The sequence below is a fragment of the Hibiscus syriacus genome, unplaced genomic scaffold, assembly GCF_006381635.1.
Source record: "Hibiscus syriacus cultivar Baekdansim isolate YM2019G1 unplaced genomic scaffold, ASM638163v2 tig00000765_pilon, whole genome shotgun sequence".
NCBI lineage: Eukaryota > Viridiplantae > Streptophyta > Magnoliopsida > Malvales > Malvaceae > Hibiscus > Hibiscus syriacus.
Genome location: NW_024061821.1, coordinates 693,038 through 717,870, shown reverse-complemented (window position 1 = coordinate 717,870; position 24,833 = coordinate 693,038). Strand labels below are relative to the sequence as shown.

The following is a 24,833-nucleotide window of genomic DNA, read 5'->3' as shown; positions in this document are numbered from 1 at the left end:
TATATTAATGTTAGTTAATATACATGAACTTTTATATTTTCATGTAATTAAATTAATAACTCGGTTTTTTTCTTAGTTTACCGAGTTGAATCAATCTTTAAAACCAGAGAAAATTCTCAAGTGAATAACAAGATTTCTCATGGTAAATGTCACCAGTTTTCCTTTTAATTTGTGATGAAAACATGGAAGATATTACAGGCACTTACCCAAAAAAAGAAAACTTGCAACCAAAATTAAACACTACCGAAATGGAACACATAAACTGCAAAAAAGCAAATAATGTGTGACAAAAAGAAACACATGAATCCATACATGCGCAGACTAGCATTACTTGTGGAATGATTTTTCAACCCAGAATCTCACTTGCACTCAACAACAGCTTCGGCGGCCCGTCGAGGCTTGTTTTTGCGTCTGCTACCATTTTGCCGGTATCCAACCGGTTTTGTTGAATCATCTGTGCTCGACTTCGTTGTGACACCGTTTGCTTTCTTGATTGAATCTATGTTTTCTTTTGCTTGAATTGACCTTTTCCTCTTCCTTCCGTTCTCTGTGGCAGCCTGATTTTTCATCTCTTTGGCAGGAACCGAACCTTTTACATCTTCACCATCTTCTTCAGCCTTCTCCACTTCATCTTCATCGACATCATCCCTCGTTTGCTTTTGCGGCCTTCCTCTTCTCTTATAAGCAGGAAGTTTTTCATCTTCACCGCTTGCTGGATCATCAAGAGAAGAAACAACATTCTGCTTCTTTGCTTTTCCTCTACCTCCTCTCATTGTAAAAGGATCACTTAAACAACAATATCAAACAGCTGAAGGTTTCTGCAAAGACAAAAAGATGGATTCAGTGCAAAAAAAAAATCGACATTAAGTACATACGAAGAGCAGACTCTAACAAGTGAGATCAAAAAAATGGAAATAACACACTCCATTTTTGGAATTCCACTAAAAATTAAGCAAAGTACATACCATAACATCAAATATAAGTGAGCATATCATCAGTCTACATACGTAAAAACAAATAAAAATTCAAGGCCTTAAAACAAGAGGCAATACTAAACAAATGAAAAACATTCATGCAGTCATTCCAGCAAAAACATTCACCCCCTTTCTGCCTTTCAATGAAAAAAATCTAACAAAAGAAACAGCAAGTATATATATATACACATATATGTATATGTATAGTATGTTCACTCTCCTAAGAAACCTTGTAAAACCCACCCAAACCAAATCAGAAACTCTTATTTGGCTCATCCATCGGCTGGTTTTCCCCCTTCCAATTAATAAGAACTGCATTTCATAAAGACATAAATCATTGTGTAGAAATAGAACAAATGGAATAAAAGATTCAAGACAAATCAGCCAAATTTCAAACTGAATTTAACCTAAAAAGTTCACAAGAAAACAAACTCCAAAACCAAACAATCACAAGCCATACAATCTTCAAGTTTGAGTAACCAAGAAAGAATAGAGAAAAGACTTCCCAATCAATACAAAATCCACAACTTCAAAAGTTTCATGTTATTTACTTTCCAATATGAACTCAATCATCTTCTATATATTAATCCAAGGTTAAGTAAAGCAAAAGTTGTTCATATCTGATATCCTAAAAGATATAAAATCTATGACTCAAAAGCAATATGTATCTCTTCATCGCCAAACACAGCATTAACTTCTCATAAATGATAAATCAATACAACATGAAAGGAACATGTACATACATAGCTTTCCTCTTCTTTCTATAGACAACTCTATCACCGTCAATATAGAAAGAAATAAGAAAAATGAAGCTGATCTTGAAACATACACCAATATCCTGCTTCCTTGAAACAAAATCACATTTTTTTAGAATCTCATTATACCGTCAAAGAAGATACTATAACCACAAGGGGAAAAAAGGCTGGGTCTTTATTTCTTCCAAAGGTTAGTGAAGCAAACAGAAGAAGAAAAGAAAGTACTTTCATAGAGAAAAAAACAATGATCTGAATGAGAAATAAAGAAAACCCAGATCAGATAATATGGTGCAAGTTAAAGGAAAACTATTTTAACAGAGTCTGAAGCCATGGAGCAGAGAAGGCAAGGTTGAGAAAGAGAGAAGTGTTGAAAAAATTGGGGTTTTTTTTCCTCTCTTTGGTGTGTCTTGGAAGGGTTCTAGTTCTAGTTCTAGTGCTAGTATTAGACTTAGAAAAAGTATTTTGTAGGTTAAAAACTAAAGTAGAAAAAGGTTAACAGACATTGCTTCAGTCCTCACTGTCAACAACAATTTGTCTACTCTTTCAGATCATCATCATCTATCTACATTGACTGTGGTAATGTTTGACTGCAACGTGTATGGTGATCGTGGCATAACATCAGAATAGCAAGGGTCTGTTTTGTACACGGGATATTTTTAAATTTTTCTTTTCCTTTTTCGTATAGCTGGATACAGATTGTTGTGTGAGCTGAGAGACTTTTTTTTTTTTTTTTTGGTTCAGCCATACAAGCATGTGAGTGAATTTCAAAGCTAAAACATTACATAAAGGCGCGTCAAATATAACCTTGGCTTTATTTATTTATTTTGAAAACTGGATCCTTGTTATTATTCATTTCAGCTCATTCAAGTGAAAGTTTAGGGAAAGTATCTATTGACATGACCTAAAATCTCTATCTTTTTAACACCGTAAGTTGTTGTTTGTTATGAGGTTTATGATCGTCATTGGGTAAATATTGGAAAATTCCAAAATAAAATTTTCTCCACATGGAATGATATACAAAAAATGTGTCTGTATCTGATGAAATGGATCTTTCTTTGTAGTTGAATGGTGTTTTTTCACAATCCATTACAAAAGATAAAGAAGCTTTATATATATATATATATATATAATTTATTTACTAAAATAAATTTAGTATCATTTTTATTGTTGAGATTCAAAACAGGATTAGACTTGGGGCTGGAATTTTTTCTTTCTTTCAAGTTCCAACAATGGACATTGTTACCTTATTTAAGCCCGTAAAGCAAATTACCAAAACATTTCATATTTTATAATTAAAAAATAAAAATAATATAATAATTGTTAGCTGCAGTTGACAAAACTCTATTTTAGTAATCGGATAAATCTGGTGGAGAAAAAAATAAATACAATCAACTAAAGATAAATGTTATCTGCAGTTAATCAGCTGCTCTTCAGAGCTCACTCTGCTATGATCCGGGGTCGAACAATACAAAGTTTCGAGAAACTACCTAGCCAGTCTTGTATTTCTGATTCTGGCCCTACCGTGCCCATAGGTAATGGGAGGTTCGTACTAAGATCTTCTGCATTTGTATTCCAACAATACACTGATAATCCAAATTCTAATGCGCACCATAAATCCTTATGGTTCAAGAAATCATAATGAGCCATGAGTATTACAGTATGCATCACACTACCCGTAAGGGCAGAACTCTTGTACAAAAATGTAGAACCAGAACCACTATGGCAATTAAAACAAAAGATTCATAAACTCTAAGACCCTTGACTTAGAGTTTGCTTGTCCCTACACAAAGTTGACATAAATTCATCTTAAAGACATACACTGAAAATAGTTACAGCTGGTAGGAGTTGTCTGTATTGCTGAACCTAAAATGAAGAAAAGAAACCATAATGTAGGAACCAGAATTTAAACCTTAACTTTATTATTGATGCAAAGGCACTCGGCCATATAGGCTAATGGTAGTTGAAGAAAACTGTCCTCTTACTGACTGCAGGGAAGGTGAAGTTTTTACTTTGTAGAAGAATCGTTAACGTAACCAATATCATCCGTAAATTGTGGTGGCAAATTGCAAGATATAACCCAAAATGAGCAATAAATAGGCAGATAGTATCAATCATCCATGCTAAATTTTGCTTTTAATCTTGCCAAACTAGAGGGCCCTGGGGTGATGATTACATTGATTCATGAATACTTTGTCTGAACACGCAACAATTGTGCTTAAGGCCAAGTCAGGGTCTGCCTTTTTATGATCTTTGAGCCAGTTATACATTGCCAATCTAAGTCGAACCCGCTGTGTTGTATAGGAAAGAAAAGAGGGAATGTCACTAAAGAGGATAGAGGGTAACCCAGCTCATTTGCTAGAACATCAATCTTAGATTGGATAACAGCTTTTGATTGATTCAGATTTGAGGGATACACTCACCATTTCAGACACAGCTGCCTTATCCAAACCTGCATTCACAATGGAATCAAATCTCTTGAAGCTCCTTCCCCTGCCTCGAAACACCTTGAATGCCTTCTTCATCATATCAGGGTTTCTCCGTATCCAAGTCTAAAAGAACTTCATCTCAACCTTTGTGACTCCATACTCTCCTGAGTTTGGTATGGTTCAACTCTTGATCCAGTACCCCATTTACTCAATTCTTGAGGGTTCTCTTGGATGTATTTACAAAGCCTCTTTTTTCCAACATTTAAGTGACTGAGTAAACTATTAGCTTTCTTCAACCTGTGTGAACCAAGTAATATGGGGTACGAACGCACAATTTTCCCCAATCTCATCCACCTCCATCTCAATCTCGCGAAATAACAGAAAACTTCTAATAAGATTTGAAACAAAATGCCGAACTTGGATTTTTGGAAACAGCAGAAACATAGAAGATATCTGATCTATTGGAAGTCCAAACTTCAACAAGAAAGCGATTAGTGAAAACACTGCATAGCCAGAGCTCTCAAACAAAAGCCCCGGATGCTGGCTGATTAAGCCAACTAACTCACTGCTGCAGCACATCTCCCTAAAGAAGTTCAGAACACGAAGTATCATGCTCCAGTTATATGAATCCTGCTCGGACAAATGTTCCTTAATCCAAGCATAATCGAATCCCATACTCCTCAAAATCTCTAATACCTTGATGAATTTCATATCTACATCACCGATCAGAACACAGGACTACAAACAATAATCTTGACCATAAAAGATCACTAAGCCCCAGTTCTTGATAAGCTTGAAGCTTTAATGGTAAAACTCCAAATTCAAGTTGGAAAACTTGAACTGCTTTCTTATATACCAGACCTATCTTATTTCGTTCAATCCCAAATCGGCACAGACCCTATAGTTCGCTAACAACAAGAATCATCACTCAAAACATCAAATCCTATGAAGAAAAGGTGCATACTCGCAAGGTTTCAGTCCCAAACTCTCAAGAAAGGTTCAAATTCATTAATGGGATGATACACAAAAACCGCCTCATAGAACTTCCACATCATTAGCAATGTTAACCCTTTTCAAAAGATTTCTTAAAAAATCAGGTGAGTTTTTGCTCATGATTTCAGCATCCATAAACGGAATATTCCTAGTACAATGCAAATATTCCAACAACGCAGCTTGAGCTTCTTTCAAGTGGCACGGGGGATTTTGGCAACGTCTAAACCATCACACGCTTCAGTTACAACTGACCCTTTTGTCCTATAAAGCCTAGGGTTTTGCCTTTGTGCGATGTGAGATAAGCCCAGTTCCAAAAATGGGGGTTTGAGTTGATTTTCAACAAAATGAGAAGACACCCAGTTGAGAGTAGCTGGGTTTCTAAGGTTTCGAAAATGGGTCATTATTAAATTGATCAATATGAATGTTAAAAAAGATAAATAGCTACAGAGAGCAGAGAAAGAAAGAAGCTTTTCAAGCTTGAAGCAAAAAAGAAAAAGGTTTAAGCTATGTTATTTTACCTTGGAATTTGGTAACTTTGAGAGCACCTCCGGCAGTAGGGTTGTTTAATCTTTGTTGAGTGATACAGTGGGTGCCATGAAGCATTGCAGTGCCCCAATGAGGTTTTACAAAGAAGGTTTTGGACGACACGGGTTCGGAGGAGGGTAGAATGGCCATTATCTGTAATTTTTGTCAAATTCTTATTTTAACTTGATTGGATTTTAATTAGAGCTAACAAAACAGGCCCAAGCTAGAAAGTTACATATCGATATATGAACTCCTAACAATATAAATTTGATTTCTATTTTGAAAATGTTTGAATTTAAAGGATGAAGTACATAAATAATTTCCGATTATAAGATGTTATTTTATTGAATCTTTCAATTATTAAAAGTTATAAAATAGTCTATCGATTATAAAGTATTACTTTATTAAGTCATCCGACTATTATAAGTTATAAAATAGTCACCCGATTAATCATATGTTCAAAATTTGTCTTTTTTGTTAAAAAATTAGTGGTCGTCTGAGCTAGACGTTAACATGTTGATTGAGATGTGGTAAAATTTGATCTAGAACCGTTTGAGTTGTATTTTTGTATCAACTATCTGTTTATATTATATCGTCGAGTCAGTGCTTGAAAAATTATATTGTCGAGGCAATATTTGAAAGCAACGGCGGTGCCAGTAAACATTATTAAAATATAATTTCATCATATCCCAATCAACAAGTCATTATCCAGCTCAGACGATCGTCAATAATTTAATAGGAAACGATCAAATTTTGAACATATAAATAGTTGGATGACTGTTTTGTAATTTTTAATAATCGGAATGCTCAACAAAACAACATTCTATAGTGATGAATCAATTTTATACTTTACCCGAATTTTAAAAAATGAAGTTTGAAAAATTAGAGGTTAAAATCATAATGGGAGAAAATTTAAATAAAAAATTAAAATTAATCTAATTACACTATCGTAAGATTTTATATTATTACAGATTTTAATATGTTAGAAGCAAATTTATATAATTTTCGGGACAAAAATATATTTATCAATATATATTATATATATATATATATATATATATATATTTATTTATTTATTTATTTGAAATTTTTAAGAAAACTGTTTGACCCATAATAATTTGAACTCCATATATATACGATCAAAATCTTAAAAGACTGTTTTATCACTGTCTCCTTAAATAGAGATTGGCTATTACAATAATTAAAGAAAATAATATCAAACTAAATAAACAAAAACAATTTCTAAATAAAGTCCTTCCACATGCCAAAAACAATTTCTCCTCAAACTATCCCAATAGAATCATATTGACCAGTCTATGGCACTTAAAACTGGGCATTGTTACAAGAGCCTGATGTGCATAAATAGTTCAATTCGGTGGCATGCCATGAAAGCTTGTATTTTTTTTTTATTTAAATGGGACGTGAACTTGCTAAGCTCTAACTTATCTTGGATGGAAGGTGAGAAGTTCCTGAACTTTCTGCAATCGAGGCTTCTTCAACGTCTTCGAAGCAAAATGATGGATCAGGATCAAATGCTGTGATGTTGGAATCTTGTTTTTTCAAGAGGCTTTCACTTGTTTTTTGTTGCTGATCAATCATCATCTTAAGCTGCCTTCCTTGTTCTTCGATTCTCAACTGTAGATTTCGCTGAATCTAGACGGTAAAAAGAAACAAGATTCAATTTTTAGAGTTATGAAACAGGATGGTACCAAATAGTAAAACAGAACATTGTTTTACCTCTAATTGTTCATGAAGACGCCTCTGGACGTCTAACTGAAGTTGCAACGTCTCTGTCAGGTGCAAACCACTGCTGGACACATTGCAGAATTTGATTAATTGCATCATCTAACATAGCATTAGACTAGGAGAACATGGTGGAAATGCAGAGAAAAAAGAACATATTAGGAGAATAAGAAGGGGTTCAGAAATTTACGTTTTGTCGTCGATCTGAGTTACGTCGCTTGTACTCGTTCTTTTCTCTGATTTTCCTGCAACAGGTATGAGAGGAGACTATGAATTTTCGTAATACCATTAGATCGTTACTTGAGAATGAAGTCATAATAAGTCGATTATACCTTCAGCAGAGTCTGGCATGTATTTTGCTATTCGATATTTCTGTAAGAAACAGAAGAAACAAAGTCTGATGTTAGCGTTTAGTTAGAATATCATATCTTAATCATCATCCAAAGTTGTCAAAATTGAATTAGTACCTGCAGATGGCTTTTAACATGAAAGATGGTCAATCCTTCAGTATCCATCAGTTTCAGAATTGCCTTCGGGGTTGCTTCTGTTTGATCAAAAGCAATAATACATAACTAATTGCTTCAAGAACCAATCATTGAATTCTCTAGGTTTTGACTTACTCTCGGCACCCCCAAGGCGTTTAACGCACTCCACGAACTTGTCATGGAGGTCCTGCGTCCACCTTATTCGAGTTTTACTAGCAAGCACCGAGCCGCTGGTAGGGGCGTTACTCGATGAAACTGAAAAGCCCCCAGAACCAGATGAATAGTTTGAAGATTGCTTCTCTTGTTGAAAGAAGCTTAGCTTTGCAGGCGAAGAACCATGTGAATTACAATAAACCTGCAGAGTGAAACGGTCGAGACATAGTCAAGACAAACTTCTTTCGCCACGAGGTTAATCGGGATTCATTGTAAAATGAACAAAGAACTTACTCTTTGATCCTGATTTCCTCGGAAAGGAACCGAAAAGTGATTCCCCACGGTGGCAGCATTGTTTCCAAGCAAGTTACTCAGATCATGTGACCAAACCTGGCTCGTTTGTATGTTTGTGCATGGAATTTTGTAGGACTTTTCCGAGGATTTCTGGTACTTATCGCAAAAAATCTGAGATTTCACTGGTGACTGCAATGTATTCCTGGGTTCATAGTTTGGTTCACCTTGAGCAACCGATTGGATTGAAAAGTTGTCCCCCAAGCCGTGAAATGAAGGAAACTGTGAATTGCTGCAGATCTTGTTGTATTGAGAGCAAAAAGCAGCTCCTCCTTGAGACGACCCGTACTGGGGAAACCCCATGCATCTTTCAGTTGCATAAAAGGCAGCACCAGGCGTCTGAAAACCACCCATAATCGTATTGGTGGACGATGACTTAGAAGCCCCAGGATTTGGCTGCTGCAATCCCATGTTCCAAGGCTGTTGGAAACCAACATGATCAAAATTGTAGTCCCTAATGAACCCAAGGTTCTGTTCTACATTTTCTTGGCAACCAATCTTCTGAGTGTTCATTTACAAATGAACTAATCTAAACAACTCTGAATTTGGTGCAGCAGAAAGTGAAGCTAATTTGAGTGGTAGTATGAATCACTCATAAGGTTAAAAGCTACGCAGAATGCGCGTTAAAATCAAAGAAAAGGAGATGCAGATAAGATGGAGAACCATAACAGTGAAGAATTCAGAATTATGGTAGAAAAATTCTCTTTTATATTCCTCAGAGACTTGAGGTTTAAGATATGAATATAATATATGTCGATATATAAAATGGATTGGAATGAACATTCATCTATTCACAATCTGACACGACCAAAGCTAAAAATTAAAAAAAATAAAAAATAAAAAATAAAGAATTGACAATTAATATAAAATTTCGTTTACAACTTTTCAATGAAACAAAAGCCAAGAAAAGCAGGACTATAAGCATCAAAATCAAAGGGACTAATGAAGGTTTCAACATAGGCATCTATGGCGTTAGTAATTCCAAAATAAGATACCGGCATAAATTCAATATTAGCAGACCTTGTGAAGTGTTCCTGCCATGGATACGATACACTTTAGCCACCTAAAAAAAGATTATACCAAATAAAATAGCATTCAAACAACATTATTCGTGTATTCGTTTTTCCACCAATAGGAATAAAAAAAATACCAGAAAGAATGGGAAAAAAGTTCATGGAGTACACTACTATACCAATATCTTAAAAGTCCCCAGTGGATTCTCAACTGTAAGATTCCAGAACATGTTGAAAATCCCATCTTCATTTGTTTCACTGAAAATATTTTTCAGAAAATATTTTTTTGTAAAATGAATATCATCTTCTAAAAAACATTTTTTGGAAAATGTTTTATGGTGTTTGGAAGATATTGTGTAAATCATTTTTCACTAGTTTATAATTTTTTGAGAATTTATTTATTACAAATATAAAATATAATAAATAATATTATTTATTATAAAAACTTAATATTATTATTTTAAAATAAATATGTCATAATTAAAAGTCAATCTACAATTAATCACGATTATTGCAATTTTAAGCAAAACATTCAAAACAAATTGCATCACTCGCGAGAATAAAAAAAATTGTTATCGTGCAATTACAATCAATTGAAAATAAATTAGAATTGCATGAAAACTAATCGAACCACAAATACTTTTCATACAAATACTAAAGTCATTAACTATAATTCACAAATAATATCAATATTTAAGGCTCAATCCCACATAGTATTGGGAACAAGTGTTGGTAATGCTCAATCCCACATAGTATTGGAAATACTATTGGGAATGGTATTTAAGGCTTGGCTTTCCCACTTCCTTGTTAAGTGATAGAGAACAAGGGGGATTCTCGTGCGCCGCTGCCGCCGTCCGTCTCGTAGTCGTGGTCGTGGTCGTGGTAATACGTATCTTCGACACGTCCGCGCGAATACTATCTTTTTAGAGAAAATTCTTAAGAAACAAATGCAATACCACCATCGCAACGCGAACTTCGACTATCGCAACGAACTTGGACTATCGCATTGCGATAGTCGATGTTCGCGTTTGCGAATCTGGAAACTGATTTGCGATACCGGAGATCGCGTTGCGAATTATCGATCGCATTGCGATTTAGTTGGTCATTTTGGCAAATTCAAAAAAAAATTAGTTAAAATCGTATATTATAAGACATTTTTTGTCACTGAGGTTATTTTCTCATAATATATTAAATACATAAATAAAAGTATTCACTATTAATAATTCAATAATATTATTTTTAAGAAATTAATAAATAATATAACTTTTATTAATAACTTAGTATATATTATTAAAATAAGAATATAATAGTATCATATATTATTATAATATAATTGAGTATATTATTATATTATATTATTAAAAATATTAATAAATATATTTTAAATATGTTAATAATTAATATTTTTATTAAAATGATTCAAAGATATCATATTAATATTAAATTTATAAAATAATATTATTTTGAGTATTTATGTTTTGAAGTTAAAAGTTTAAAAAATGACTTAAGAAAATTAAATCGTAAGTCATTTTTCAGAAAATGCAAAGGAAATTTTGTTGACCAGTAAAATGTTTTACATTGATCAATATGTTTTCTTCCAACCAAACACTAAAAAGTGAGGAAAACGTTTTTCGGGAAATGTTTTACGCGAAACAAACGGACCCTAATTTCACCAAAAAAACAAACTTTGGATGATACGAAGCCGTTTAGTTAAGGCCTATGCATACTTTTCACCATTTAATTAATCTCTAAAGCTAACGCTCAGGAATCTAATCGTTATATATATTATATAGAATCATTCTTAAAATGTGTATAGAATCAACTTTACGGCAACGAATGTTTGGTAAAGCAATTACTTTAACAATAATTTCGGTAATTCAGTTTTTTCTTCTTCTTTAAATTAGGGTATTCACCGTCGATAGAGAGAAACATTTAACCCCATCTTGTGTTTCAATACCAACTTCTATACCAGAGATTAATTTTATGTTTCTAAGGGCCGAACACACTTTTTTATACTACATAAAAACAATCTTATCCAAAAGCAGATGTGGAAAAACGACTTGAATTTCGATTATTTGTTGGACATTTATATAATAATGTCATATACGATAATAAGGTTGCCAACTTTAAGTTATAAAATTTACTGGTTACACATAATGCCATCTAATAATTGATGTCGAAATTTTGTTGGATTTCGAATATTTAATTAGCGTTTGAATTTGGGGTGATTAGATAAAAAAATAACTATAATAGTAGATGCCAAAAGATACAACTAATCCTTAATCAGAGTTGTGGGAAATAAAAAAAAGGCAGGCTTCACACTTTTACATATGAGGAGCCAAAAAAAAAACGAAAACAAGAAAACGGTAAGGTGACATTTTCAATAGAGTGCATCCAAAGCAGCATAGTACTATAAACTATGATAAATAAAAACTGCATGGGAAGTTCCGGACAACTCATTTGGCTATCTTCTGTATTGGGATATGGAATTATTAATAATTACATACAACCAACAACCAGTTGGTCTAGTGGGATGAGACATTAAGTCCCTTAAATAAGTTCAGGGGTTCAAATCATGACGTTTGCGAATGGAGCAAACTGGGTTGGGAGGGTTACTCTCTCCTTTGCAGTACCCTATATAGATTAGTCGGTCAATAGATCTGATAATAGTGACTAATTAAAAAAAATTACATTCATGAATGACATTACCATTAATTAATTATTTAATTATCACCAAACGTGGCCAAATTATATATGGAATTCGAAAGCGTTAAGCTTGCAAGATTTGAAGGCAAAAAAGCAGATTCCTCCCTTTAACTTATAGTTCCTTCATTATTAAAACAATCATAGCTATAGGGTTGGTTTATATATATATATATATATATAATTTATTCCACATATAATCTTGTAAAGAAAAGTTGATTTAACATTTTTTGAGCACACTCTAAATTCATTTACAGAGAAATCAAATCCATAATTTATGTATAATACATGGTCTAATGATATTATAAATATTCCTTTTAGGTTCTAAATACAGTTATTGTTTTATATACATTTTTCCCTTCTTAAATCAATTTGCAGACTCAAAACATTCAAGTTTAGATGGATAATGTAGCCTATGGAAATCTAATCATATATTTTAATTTATTCTTATCGCTAAGTGGCGTTTCTACATCCCCAAATAGTCCATTTAATTGTTGTATATCTCTTATAAATTAATTTTAATTTAATTGCATTAATATGAAAATATTTTATGATTTATGACTAAACGATTTTAGTGGTTAAGAAATTGTTATTGTTCTTTGAGATCCCGAGTTCCACACCATTATACCAAGGGTATGTGCATTTAATGTCGAATGATTGGAGTTTTTGAACAAATAATATCTTATATTTACTCTTGATTAATGGAAAAAAATTTAAGATGTTATTTACATAATCATCCCTTTCAAAGTTTGACATAATGTTTTATGACATATGTGTTAGATTAAAATCTATAATTATAGGCACACAAGTATAATGTATAATGTTATCATAAAATAAAATACAAAATTAAGTGATCAATTAAATTACATGTATCATATGTAGTATCGTGGAATTAAAGTGCATATATCATAAGTTATATTTATAATTTGATGAACCAAGTATTTATAAATATTTAAAAAATTGATATTATTCTTATATCGTTAGAAAAGCTTTTACGACAAAAAAAACATATCTTCCTAGAAGATCATAATTAAAGGGGTGGAAAATTCAACCGATCAATTAATTATAAGATTATATTCTCGTTTATAATATCTTTAAGTTAATTTATAATAATTTTTGAAATGGAAAATTTTCGTTTTTTTTGTGTGTGACATAAAGCAGGAAATTTATATCGTTGTCACTTTGACTTTGGCTTTATGTGTCTGCAAATACTTTATCTTTCTTGTGAATTGGTTATCTCTCTTGGAAGTTTTGTGTTTGTTTATTGTTTAGCACATTATTGATGTTGATCTGGTTTATTATGGTTTGTAACTACTGGCGTGCTTATGTATTCCTTGTTATCTGTCTGTGACTGTAGGACTGTAATGATTTCTATCAAAGTTTATTCTTAGAAATTTATTTATTTACTGTAAACGAATATTACAATGAACACGTTTAAATTATGATCATAAATTTACTCATTTGTTTATATTTCTAAAATGCAATTTAACTCATTACTTGAAAATAAGTTTATTTCTTCTTAAGAATGGTTACTAGCTTTTCTTTTATAATGTCGCTTTAAACGGTAGTCTAAATATTATTGCCTCTTCTATTCTTATTTATTTATTTATTTAAATCTAAATAATATACTCTTCATTTTAATTTATTTTTTCACATATACTTAAAGTTTTAATTTTGTTGTTTTTATGGTATGGTTGTTGTTCATTTACTTTATATTTCGTTGCATTCTTGCATTCATCACGACGCATCTCCTGATTAGGAAAATTGACGATCTCATATAGTTAGATCCTTTTGCGTTATTTTATCTATGCATTTAGAACCGTTGCAAAGTAATCTCTCATATTGGTTCTCTCAATCTCCACTAATTTTTTGTGATTGATTTTCTCTACGCCTTTGATGTTAAGATTATGTTATCTTTATTTTTTATTTAATAAAAATATAATTTTATTTATTTTTACAAAAAACTTATTACTTACAAATAGAGAAACAATACATGCATACATACATTAATTGAGTGCTTATCAAATTTACAATTTACTATGGATATTACTTATATAGGTTGAAATTACTTATTTTTTTACCATGAAAGAATGATAATTACAATCTACTAGTTATAAATTAATAATAACTTTAAAAATAAAAATAAAAAGCTATAGTTGGAAATAAAATGGATAAATCTTAAAATTACACATGAATTTTAGTCAGATATACAGTATAATACATAAATTTTGATTTATTGTAATTATACACTAGAAAATTTAATTTACTTCAGTTATATACATAAAATTTGATTTGGATAATCATACATATTTTAAAAATAAATTAATTAATTTTCATATTAAAAATACAATTATTTATATGTAATATCAGATCATAAAAGATATTAATATTTTATAAAATTGAATAAAATCAAATGTATATAAAATTACATAAAATAAGAATTAAGATATGCCATTTTACATTTGACCAAATTTATTTTCTAGTGGTTACCCCTAAATAAAAGATAAGCATTAGGAAAAATTGGATGAAGACAAGAGTGGCAATTAAAAATGAGCATTCTCTCTGAAGTGGATAAAACCAATCCAAAAGGGCTTTTTTTTTCAATTTTATTTTAAATTAGCAACTAAAAGGGGAAATTGCTCTTGAAGCTTTAGAGGGACTTATACCAATTTAGCGACCCTCTCTCATCTTCTGTTCCAATCTTTTAATTAGTGGCAGATGTATTTTTATTCAGGGTAGACACGTGTTTTTTAATTTAAATTTATTTTTTAATTATATTTTTTAAAAATTTATTTATACTCATCTTGTATATAAATTTATGTTATTAATATAAATATATCTATCCTTAAAAATATTTTTAAATTCATCACTATTTTAATTTACACACGGCTTCTCCTACCATCGTTCCCGATCCTTTCAAAAAGATTATTCATCCATATTTATTTATGTTCAATATTAAAGATTCTGAAATTGTTGGGCCATAGTAATACTTCATACTTCATGGAAGAACAATATTCATAATAATAATGTTATTTTCTTGCTGATAGTGCTTCATAAATTAAAAGGAAAATTCGAAGCATGGGAGAAATATATAAATAAAGGGATAAGGAAGTACAATTGATACGACTGTTGGGATGCCAAACTGGTGGTATAACATTATCAAAGAGTGTTTTGAGTGACATTTTAATTTATATACGTATAAAAACATATATATGACTTTATGTCAGGGACAAATTTATAATATTTCATAAGAAATTAATTTATGAAATTTTAGAAGATATCTTTAATTAAAAAAGTATAAAAATTATTTAAAATATTTAAGAATTTTGAAATTAAAAAAAAATAGACCTCAATGTCTTGAATAACATTACCATTTACCAAGTAATAGTTTAGCCCTGAGGGTGCGTTTGGTTCACGGAATGTAAGATTACCAGTGGGAATAAAAGATTACCAGGGAATAGGATTACTGGAAATGTTGTATTTTGTGTTTGGTTGGTTTAGCAGGAATGTAAGATTACCGTGTTTGGTTAAAGGAATAAAAAATTATTAGAATGTATATTTGACCAAATTGTCCTTATTATATATTTGTTTTTTTAACAAGTTGGAAAATATTTATATATTTTCTTTAAAAAATTTAAATTCATAAAATTTATATAATTTTTTTTACAAAATTGAAAATATAAACAAGTTTAATGAAAGGGTAAAATTTTATTTTTACCCCTGAACTTCATATAAAATTTTAATTATAGATTTTTTTTAAAATCTAAAATAGTTTAAGGATAAATTTGTAATTTAACATTCGTAGAATTTTTATTATTCAATGACAAAAGAATGATATTTTTGAAGAAAAAAAAATTAAGAGCATTTTAGTCCAAAACGTCGGTAATCCAACAATACCTAAGGGAAAGGAGGTAATGACATTCCCGATAATACACCTAAAAAAATCCACTATTAATAATAAACATTACCGGGAATGACATTCACGAACCAAACAGCCCCGGAATGTTTGGTGAAGTTAGAAGTTTAAGAAATTGAGCCTATTGTTTGTAATTAGGAGAAGTGGGCTGCTAGCCTTATTTGTTCTTACTAAGTGGGCTGCTAGCCTATGTACAAAAAATTATTTTAAAAACAGAAAGAAAAATATTTTGAACAAATATCACTGTCATTATATTAAATTATTAAAAATATATTTTAGTATTAAAAATTAGTTTAATTATTTTAAAATATTTTGATTTTATTGTTAAATTTTACTATAAAATTATGTCATGTGACAATATAAAAATATTTACTGTGTTTAGTTAATGTCAAACACTGTTTAAATTTAAATATTATTTTAAAAAACGAAAGGAAAATATAAAAATATATTGAGCATTTAGAAAATATAATTTTAAACATTATATTGTAAGAAAAGCATTTTTGGTATACAAAGAGAAAAAAATCATTAAAAGAAGTGTAATTCATCTGGGTAGTTTCTTTTACATGAATACGGTTGATTTTTCTTTTGTATTAGATTTCAAACAAAATTTCAAGGTGAGCAGTTTATATTAAAAAAATACTTAATGTATAAATGGTGTACAATTTTATATACCAAAAGTGAATTAAATATTAACACATCATCAAATTTTAAAATTAAACTCGTTTAAATTCATCAAATAGCATCAGTGGCTAGAGATCTTAAGTTAAAGCGGTTGTCTATGGGTGTATTAATGATTAAAAACATTTTGAACATATATTATTTGTAATCACCATAGATTATTCAAAAAAATTAAACTCGTTTAAATTAATTTGTGGTGATTTTCATTTATTAATCGAACATAAAATTATATAATGTTAATACATAAAAAAACCCTATATTTAAAAGATGTTTTGGCTTTGGAATAGAAAAAGAGATTGAGAATCGAAATCTTGATTACGACTGTATGAACCAATTCAATTAAAGGTGTCTTAAACTTGCAACTACCTTTTTCAGTATAGTTGCAGATAATCGGATCAATATTGTTTACTTTTAAGGATTTGCTTTCTGATTTGCCACGGAATCATGTTTACTAGGCAGAGAGCAAAGCATAATAATTTTTGAACTATTTCTGCTCAACAATCAAGAACATGGAGCTCTCGTTAATTCAACGTATTTAATCCAGCTTGGTGAAACGTACTAACTTGAGAAGTTTCATTCGTTAATCTCAGAGGTTAGAATAAAACTTTGCATAAAGAAAGGAATAAAGAAAAGTAAAAGATATTGCCATGATATTCCCGGCCCCATCATTGGGTCATATTGCAGGAAAAATTACCCCATTCTGTCAATACAGCAACTACATTACTAAAACTCGAAATTTAACTCAGTTAATTCGACTGTGTTTGAAATAAAAACTAAGCACTGTTTTCAGAAATTCATGGCACTAATGAAAGTGTTAGTGTCAGAAGAACACCGATAAAGTGGCAGATGAGAATCACTGCAGATTGCAGAAGCTGAAAGTTGAGTGCATGTTTGGGAATGGGGTACAAGAGGGATATGTATCCATCCCTATATCTAATTTTTTTATGTTAATTGTTTATTTTATAAATGGTGTCGATTTAAAATTTTATTTGTACCGATTTTATACGAAAAAAATTCTGTTAATAATATATTTCATGTCCTATTTCTTCTGCCTAAATTCTGGCAGGTGGGCACTTTATACTATTTGGTAGAAATAGAGAATTGCAGAAATAGAAACACATACAGAAAGGTCATTTTTATACTATGTCTTTGGGCATCGAAATTAAGACAACTAACTTAATATATTGTGTCGCGAACAATTCTGAATATTAATAAATTATCATAAAAAGATATTTAATTATATAAGATCATCGATTTTTCATGATCAGAAGGTGTATTGTGATGAATGCAATATGAAAAGCCAAGTTATTATAACGATAGACAAAATCATGTCATAAAAATAGAAGAATAGCCGTGTCATAAAAGTAGAAAAAAAAACTCTTCAAGAATATGTGAAAAGAAGTAAAATAAAATAGGAAGATGTTTTTAATACCACCATTGTAGTTCAATCTAAATGGTTGGCTAATAGGATATCAAATCAAATAAATTGTGATAACTCGAGCTAAGATATAATTAATTAGATAAACATATTCTATCACTTTAAAATCTCACTCAAAACTTCTCAAAATTAACAATTTATTGATTTATATAATGTATAAATTATTTTTTAATTTTAAAATATAATGATCAAAATACAGTGCGTGTTGCAATACATGTAGTTATACACTACTTTTCCCCAATTTTTCATGCTTTCTTTTCTTTTTTGAATAAAGGCATTATTTATCCAAAAACAAAACAAAACAAAACAGAAACTGAAAACAGAACAGAACAGAACCAAGACAAGATGGGGCGGGGTAGGGAAAGTTGAAACTTGAACTGTTGAATTACAAGTGACTTTCTATGATTGTGACAACTTATCCCAAGGAATATAATAAAGAAAAAATTATGTATTCCAATCTTCTAATGTCACTGAATTTTCCTTTATCCAACAGATTAAAGTTGTGTTTTCCCCCTCCCCTATAACCAAGCAAGCCCTTAGCTTTGTTTCACTGTGTTCATAGATTCTCTTGGAAACCTGCTTATGCCAGAGAGAAAGAAAGAAAGAGAGCAAATACAAATCTTATCGTGTATTAACTTTAAGAATCATGTGACCATTTTCATATGAGGTTTAGCTGTTCTTGTTTCGTTTTGTTCAGAAACATGTTTGGGGTTTTGTCTGGAACATGTTTGTTGTTTCTGAGATGCAAATCTTGATTATTGACTGAGATTATGTTTAATGTGAGAGCTTAGTTGGAAGGTTCCGAAGGATGGCAATGGCATCTGAGTTAGTTATTAATGGATTAGATTCCCCAAAAGAAATTATTGAAGAGCCAGCAGATACATTGGTAAAGGGAGATCCCACTGTTTTTGAAAGTAGATCCTATAACAACATTAATAAAAACACATGAAACATTGGATCCTGACATTATAGGGATTCCAACTGATGTTTTTTAAATATGGAGACTTGTTTATTTCCAAACAACTTCCAAAGAAATTACAGTAAATATGATCTGTCCTCTGTCAGAAAAGAAGAAAAGAGAGAGAGAGAGACTTCTTTATTTGTTTGATTGTTGCAATGTACCAACTTTAATAGAACCACCACACATTACTGTTTTTTATTCTCACTTGAACTTGACACGATTTAATAGATTTTGACTCTGATAAATCACGTGACCTAACTAGATATCAAATCAAATGATTACGACTTCTCAAAATATACAAGACTCTTGAGATTATGTGTTCAAAGATATTCTCTAGAAACTTGAACTACAGAAGAATTCTCTGAAAATCTTAATAGATAGAAATCAACCTTACCAAAAAGATTAAGAACAAGTACAACATATATGATAAGAAAATTTTTGCTTCATAACTTTTATTTTCTCATTCAAACTCTCTCTCAATATATTTTAAAACTTGCATATAAAAATTATCAATATAAGTATCAAAATAATAGATAAAATTAAAATTTATAATCAATTTGGAAACAAATTTTTTTAAATACCAACTTAAGAAAAAATACATACTTCAAATACCAAACATAGTCAAAATCTATTTTCTTTTCTATTTTTTTCACTCCCTTAGTTCATCCTTCCATTTTTTTATCCAACCAAACATATATATCCTTAAACTCCATTTGTTTAATAATTATGGTTCAATCCATTGTTTTTTTTCCACAGTAAGTGTATAAAACTCTATTATATCACAATTGGTTTTTGTTATCCATTTCAAAATTTTGGTGGAAAGTGATGAGTTGGGATCTTGTTCCCATGTGTTGCCACCGAAAATTAGAAGCCAAAACCCTGTCATCTTCAACCATATTTAGTCTATCCATATTTTCCACAAAGTCTACAACTACTCCCCCAACATTGGTTTCCCGTATCTACAAGAATTCGAGCTGACTTTCCAAGCTTAATTAACTCACATTTATATCAGTTTTTAAGTGCAAAAGTCCGAGGCCAAAGTTGCGAGGAAATTATTCATGGCTACCTCAGTAGAAAACGACACATTTTTTATTCTTAATACCACTTTCACTACTTAGTTTAACTTTAAAATGTGGAATTTCAATGCCATTTTCTGCCATTTAGCCAAATAAGTACTTGCAAGTTGGTGAACAAAGAAAGATATTTTTAAAGAAATGACATTTGAATCGCAACCAAAAAAAAAAAACCAAACAAAAATTAATTGTTTAGTTCTTGAAGATGAGATGTGTAATACTCCAAAACGATACGCTGATGACCCAGGAGGAAAATTATTTTATTCCTTGGAGTGGTAATTTTGGCGGATATTAAGCCTTAATAGCCGATCACGAGTGGCTTGTTTACTGCTTTTTTTTAATGATTTTTAGATGTTAAAACCTACCATAGCTGATTAATAGACCTCATCTCCAAGTTACTTCGCCATAAATGGCCCCAGCTTCACTTTTTAATTAGTGAAAAAAGTTGGCAGAGTTTTCAAACTACGTAAGCGGGTCTAGTGGGGGGAGGGGAGATTTGCTTGCTTCCAAAATCCAAAAGATTCCCTGCCATGGCCTAAGGTTCAAACCCCTATTTAGTTATGAAGCAAATTGAAAGAAATTATCAATTCTTTTTTTTTAATAGTTTTGTATAATTATATGGTAACATTTGTTCTATTAACAATATACACACTCTACGAATACAATTAATTGAACTCATATTCTTAAAGAATAACATTCTCTTTTATCATCAAATTTAGTACCGGTCAAATATAAGGGATTTTGAAAAAAGAGCGACTTATGATCACTAATCAGTCACATTTGGTTGGTGCAACCTAACAGGGTGTTCTCCAATTTTAAAATCCTTGGAAAAGACAAAAGACAACAGTATTCCTAAATCTGCAAACTGGGTGGCAGGGCTTTAAATAGCATAAAAGTCAAGTGGCAAATTAGTAATCAAGGCCCTTTATAAGTCCATCAGAGAACATGGTTCAGGATTCCCATACACAATGTACAAATTAAAAATGGTGGTTGGTCCTTCTTACCTAAAGACCTTGCTCCCCCTTCCACCCTTTTCATTGAAACCAAAGCCATCTTCTTCCTTAAGCTCCATGAAAATCAAAAGTCTAATCCACACCCTTGTCTATGCTCAGGTCTGTCGTCTAATTCGAGCATTTTCAAAAGCAAAGTCTACTTTCACTCAAATCTGTAAACAAAACAAGCCTCTAAGATACTTGATTTCCAACTCAAATACCACAAAACACAAGTACAAGCACAAGAAGCTCTTCTTTGGTTCATTTAGGCTGCACTATAATTGGTGTTCTTCCCATGTTACACCGGTTCCTGCTCCGGTACTAGAAGGGTGCACCGCAACCAGGGATTCAATGATTTCAGCTGAGCAATGTGAGGAGGATACTGTGGAGTCTGAGCTTTCAGGTTACCTTCAATGGCTAGAAGAAAAGAAGGCTAATGGGAATTCCACGGCTGAGGCGGATCTCAATGAGATTGATAAGCTAGCAGAAATGTTTATAGCCCATTGTCATGAAAAGTTTATGTTGGAGAAGCAAGAGTCTTACAGGAGATTCCAGGAAATGATGGCTAGAAGCATGTGAATGTTTTTTTTCCTTCTTAATTATTAGCTAATAAATCTTCTTTGTTCTCCTTAGCCTAAGCTTTTGCTGAATGCGACTTACATTGATGGGTAAGTGATTTAAATTACAGTTGCGGTTACATTGTATTTATCGTAATTGTGGTAATAGTGGATGTTATTACGGTCAATGCAGGTATCACTGTCGTACAATAACAATTTTGGACGATACCTTTACCACTATGTAAGCTGTTTAAATCTATGATGGGATTAGAGAAAGTGTCATTGAGAGATGGGAGGGTTTTTCTTTTCCTTTTTGTTCCTTTGATATCCTTGTAAAACTTTTCCTTTTTGTTCTTCCCTTGTATTGTGGTGATTTTGTTTCCACTTTCCGCTTCCAATGTTATATATAATTAGTGGGAGTAATTTCAAGATTGACAAGCCCTCTTTTGTTACGTACAAGGAAACAAATTCAGTAAAAAAAAATTGCAGATTTCTGTGATCTCTTTCTTTGAGACTTGACTGATGAATGTTCTATTCTGTAGCTATGGCCAAGTTACCGAGCCAAAAGATATATAATATCCACTTTCATTAATATATTAGGTTAATTTGGGATCAGAAACTTCATCATTTGTTAAAGTTATCGAGTTTTTACGCTTCTACCAATGTAATTAAGCCAACTTTTTCAACTCAACAGAAACAAATATATACTGGACAACTTGTGTAAGAACCATGAACATCTGAAATCAATGATTTTAACCGGATCCTAGTTCGGTCATATCGGTTCCCCAATTATTAGTTCACTGATTTTGACATGGTAAGTGTCACTAGTACATCGAAACTAGGTTTGCTCCGACTAATGTCTCTCCTGATGATTTCAAAGATCACTGGTACATCACTTTCTTTGCTTATAAACCATCATCATCTCGGAATTTGTGTTAATATTTTTGTTGATCGAAATAATTGAATTTTGATAATAGTAGTTGATTTATCTTTTCAGATTTAAGTAGAGAATCGTAGTAGATGATCCATAGTAAAATTATAAATGATGAATGTCATTTAATTATAGATATCTAAAGAATATCGGGTACTGCAGAGGCGAGGACGACCCTCCTAACCCAGTTTGCTTCATTCGCAAACGCCAGGATTCAAACCCCTGACCTTGTTTAAGGGACCTAGAGTCCCATCCTACTAGACCAATTGATTGTTGGTGGATTTCTATCTATTTAATCGTGTGTAGATTGATAAAGTAGTTAAAACTTGATTAACCGTAGATTATGTGGGACTGCTAACAATCACATAATAAGATTTATAATTGAAAAAAAATACAGCCTAACGTAAGGTGCGGAAGAAGTATAATAATCGTATTTATCTATAAGCTCAAGCTGCACCGTGTAAAGGAAGGTTTGGTTAAAAAAAAACTACTCCAATTCATAAAAAAGGAATGACGATCTTGATGAATCTCATATATGATCGAAGGCATATGTGTATGGTCATGGTCATGGTCATATATGATCAGAGCCAACCTTATATGATTAAGGACATGATTCTTAGGTGTCTTCTATTTGTACCAAATTCTTCTTAAGATTGCAAAGTTGAGATAGAAGCAAGGCATCAAATAGTGTTTTTTTTAACCTCTTTATGTGTGATTAATATAATTCATATTTATTCAAGTTTTAATCTAAAATATAGGTCTTAAATTTTATCAAAATCAATTCATACTTGTAAGTAATTAAATTCAAGTTCCTTTTCGGAATGCTCATATTATTATTTTGTTTTAAAATATTTTTTCTAGTTTTAATATATAATATTTTTATATACTTTTCATTATATTTATTATTTTCTTGGTCTTATAATTTAACATATTTTTTAATAATTATATTATAAATTTAATTTTTAAGTTGTATATATATATATATATATGATATACTATAAATCATAACAAATTTAATATTCAAGTTTTAACGAATTTATATTATAATTTAACAAAATTCAAGATTTATATTTTAGTATTAAAATCCTTTTTTTTTTACTTTTTTTGCTTGTGTCATTGTTAGTCTTTTTGCTTTAGTAGTTGTCGTAACCGTCCTTTAGGCGGGCCCATAATTGGATTTCGAGTTAAATAAAATATGCTAGAGCCGCCACCGATCATTTATTTTTTTAAATATTAGGTTGACCGGACACCTTAATTTATTATCTTACATGATATGCGTTTTACCATTAATATGTCGGGTTCGGGAGTCAGTTATAGTCAAGGAATGATTAGCACCCTTGTATTGTCCTTTCAGTACCAATTTAATTTTTCGGTTGTCTTAATTGCGAAAATTAAAAGTTAAATTAAAATTTAAAAGTTTGATCTGAATTACTTACTATTGAAGGATTTGAAATTGACCTAAAAATATAAATCAAATCAGTTTTAATTATTAAAATAAAAGAAAATTAAATTAAGAAAATATAAAGTAAAAGAAAATTTTAAATTAAAATGGTTTAAATGCAACAAATTTAAAATTAAGGACCAAATTGACAATATTTGGATGCTACAAGAAGAAATAAAAAGTCAGGAGGGGTCAATTTGCAAAATATAAGAAAATTGAACCATGATTAAATTGAATAAATTATAAATTCATGGGTAAATTTACAACAGGTGACCAAAACGAATTACGTATCAAAAGTTCAGGGACTGTGGAAATAATTAAACTATTTGCTAATTACCCTTCAGTCCCCCTATAAATAGCCCAAAAATCCTAAAAATACCATTATATTTCATTTCACCCAAAAACCAATCCCCTTCTATCTCAAAACTCTCTCAACCCAAGCCCTACAGGCCAATGGTTCGTCCACTTCCGATGAAACCCCTCCGTACCGGCGACCGAAAAAAATCAAATCAACCCAAAATAATACCTTCGATCCCGTGAACCCAAAACTAAAACCCAAATGTTCAAATAACGCCTTCTCCGTCGTAGATATGAGAAAATAAATTCGATATTTACCTTTTTCTAACTAGATCTGACGATTTCCAGCGTGTTTTGGTTTCCTCACGACCGTGTTCCTTGTTTGACCGGTTACTGGCGTGTGGCCTCCACACGAGCTATTTACTTCT

At 31.1% G+C, this 24,833-nt stretch overlaps 3 protein-coding genes and 1 pseudogene across 7 annotated transcripts; 1 reads left to right on the top strand and 3 right to left on the bottom strand.

Annotated features, from left to right (window-relative positions):
- Window positions 1-198: 198 nt before the first annotated feature.
- Window positions 199-2,161, bottom strand: LOC120217026. 3 transcript variants are annotated; one of them, XM_039214258.1, is made up of 2 exons: window positions 1,718-2,161; window positions 199-818 (listed from the first exon to the last, which is right to left on the bottom strand). In XM_039214258.1, the coding sequence occupies exon 2, from the start codon at window positions 771-773 to the stop codon at window positions 360-362; it is 414 nt and encodes a 137-aa protein (XP_039070189.1). In that variant the 5' UTR covers window positions 774-818; window positions 1,718-2,161; the 3' UTR covers window positions 199-359. The 3 variants fall into 3 exon arrangements, with proteins under 3 accessions (XP_039070189.1, XP_039070198.1, XP_039070192.1); XM_039214267.1 differs by having other exon boundaries at window positions 1,804-2,161; XM_039214261.1 differs by lacking the exon at window positions 1,718-2,161 and adding an exon at window positions 1,218-1,284.
- Window positions 2,162-3,862: 1,701 nt separating this feature from the next.
- On the bottom strand, window positions 3,863-5,549 carry LOC120216693 (annotated as a pseudogene).
- Window positions 5,550-6,905: 1,356 nt separating this feature from the next.
- Window positions 6,906-9,209, bottom strand: LOC120216995 (myb family transcription factor PHL5-like). 2 transcript variants are annotated; one of them, XM_039214246.1, is made up of 8 exons: window positions 8,694-9,207; window positions 8,349-8,654; window positions 8,037-8,256; window positions 7,884-7,960; window positions 7,749-7,788; window positions 7,607-7,661; window positions 7,411-7,480; window positions 6,910-7,326 (listed from the first exon to the last, which is right to left on the bottom strand). In XM_039214246.1, exons 1-8 carry the CDS (start codon window positions 8,916-8,918, stop codon window positions 7,111-7,113), a joined length of 1,209 nt encoding a protein of 402 aa, XP_039070177.1. In that variant the 5' UTR covers window positions 8,919-9,207; the 3' UTR covers window positions 6,910-7,110. The 2 variants fall into 2 exon arrangements, with proteins under 2 accessions (XP_039070176.1, XP_039070177.1); XM_039214245.1 differs by having other exon boundaries at window positions 6,906-7,326; window positions 8,349-9,209.
- Window positions 9,210-21,149: 11,940 nt separating this feature from the next.
- LOC120216674 lies at window positions 21,150-22,244 on the top strand. 2 transcript variants are annotated; one of them, XM_039214033.1, is made up of 2 exons: window positions 21,150-21,847; window positions 21,930-22,244. In XM_039214033.1, the coding sequence occupies exon 1, from the start codon at window positions 21,156-21,158 to the stop codon at window positions 21,756-21,758; it is 603 nt and encodes a 200-aa protein (XP_039069964.1). In that variant the 5' UTR covers window positions 21,150-21,155; the 3' UTR covers window positions 21,759-21,847; window positions 21,930-22,244. The 2 variants fall into 2 exon arrangements, with proteins under 2 accessions (XP_039069964.1, XP_039069969.1); XM_039214038.1 differs by having other exon boundaries at window positions 21,161-21,202; window positions 21,236-22,244.
- Window positions 22,245-24,833: the final 2,589 nt, after the last annotated feature.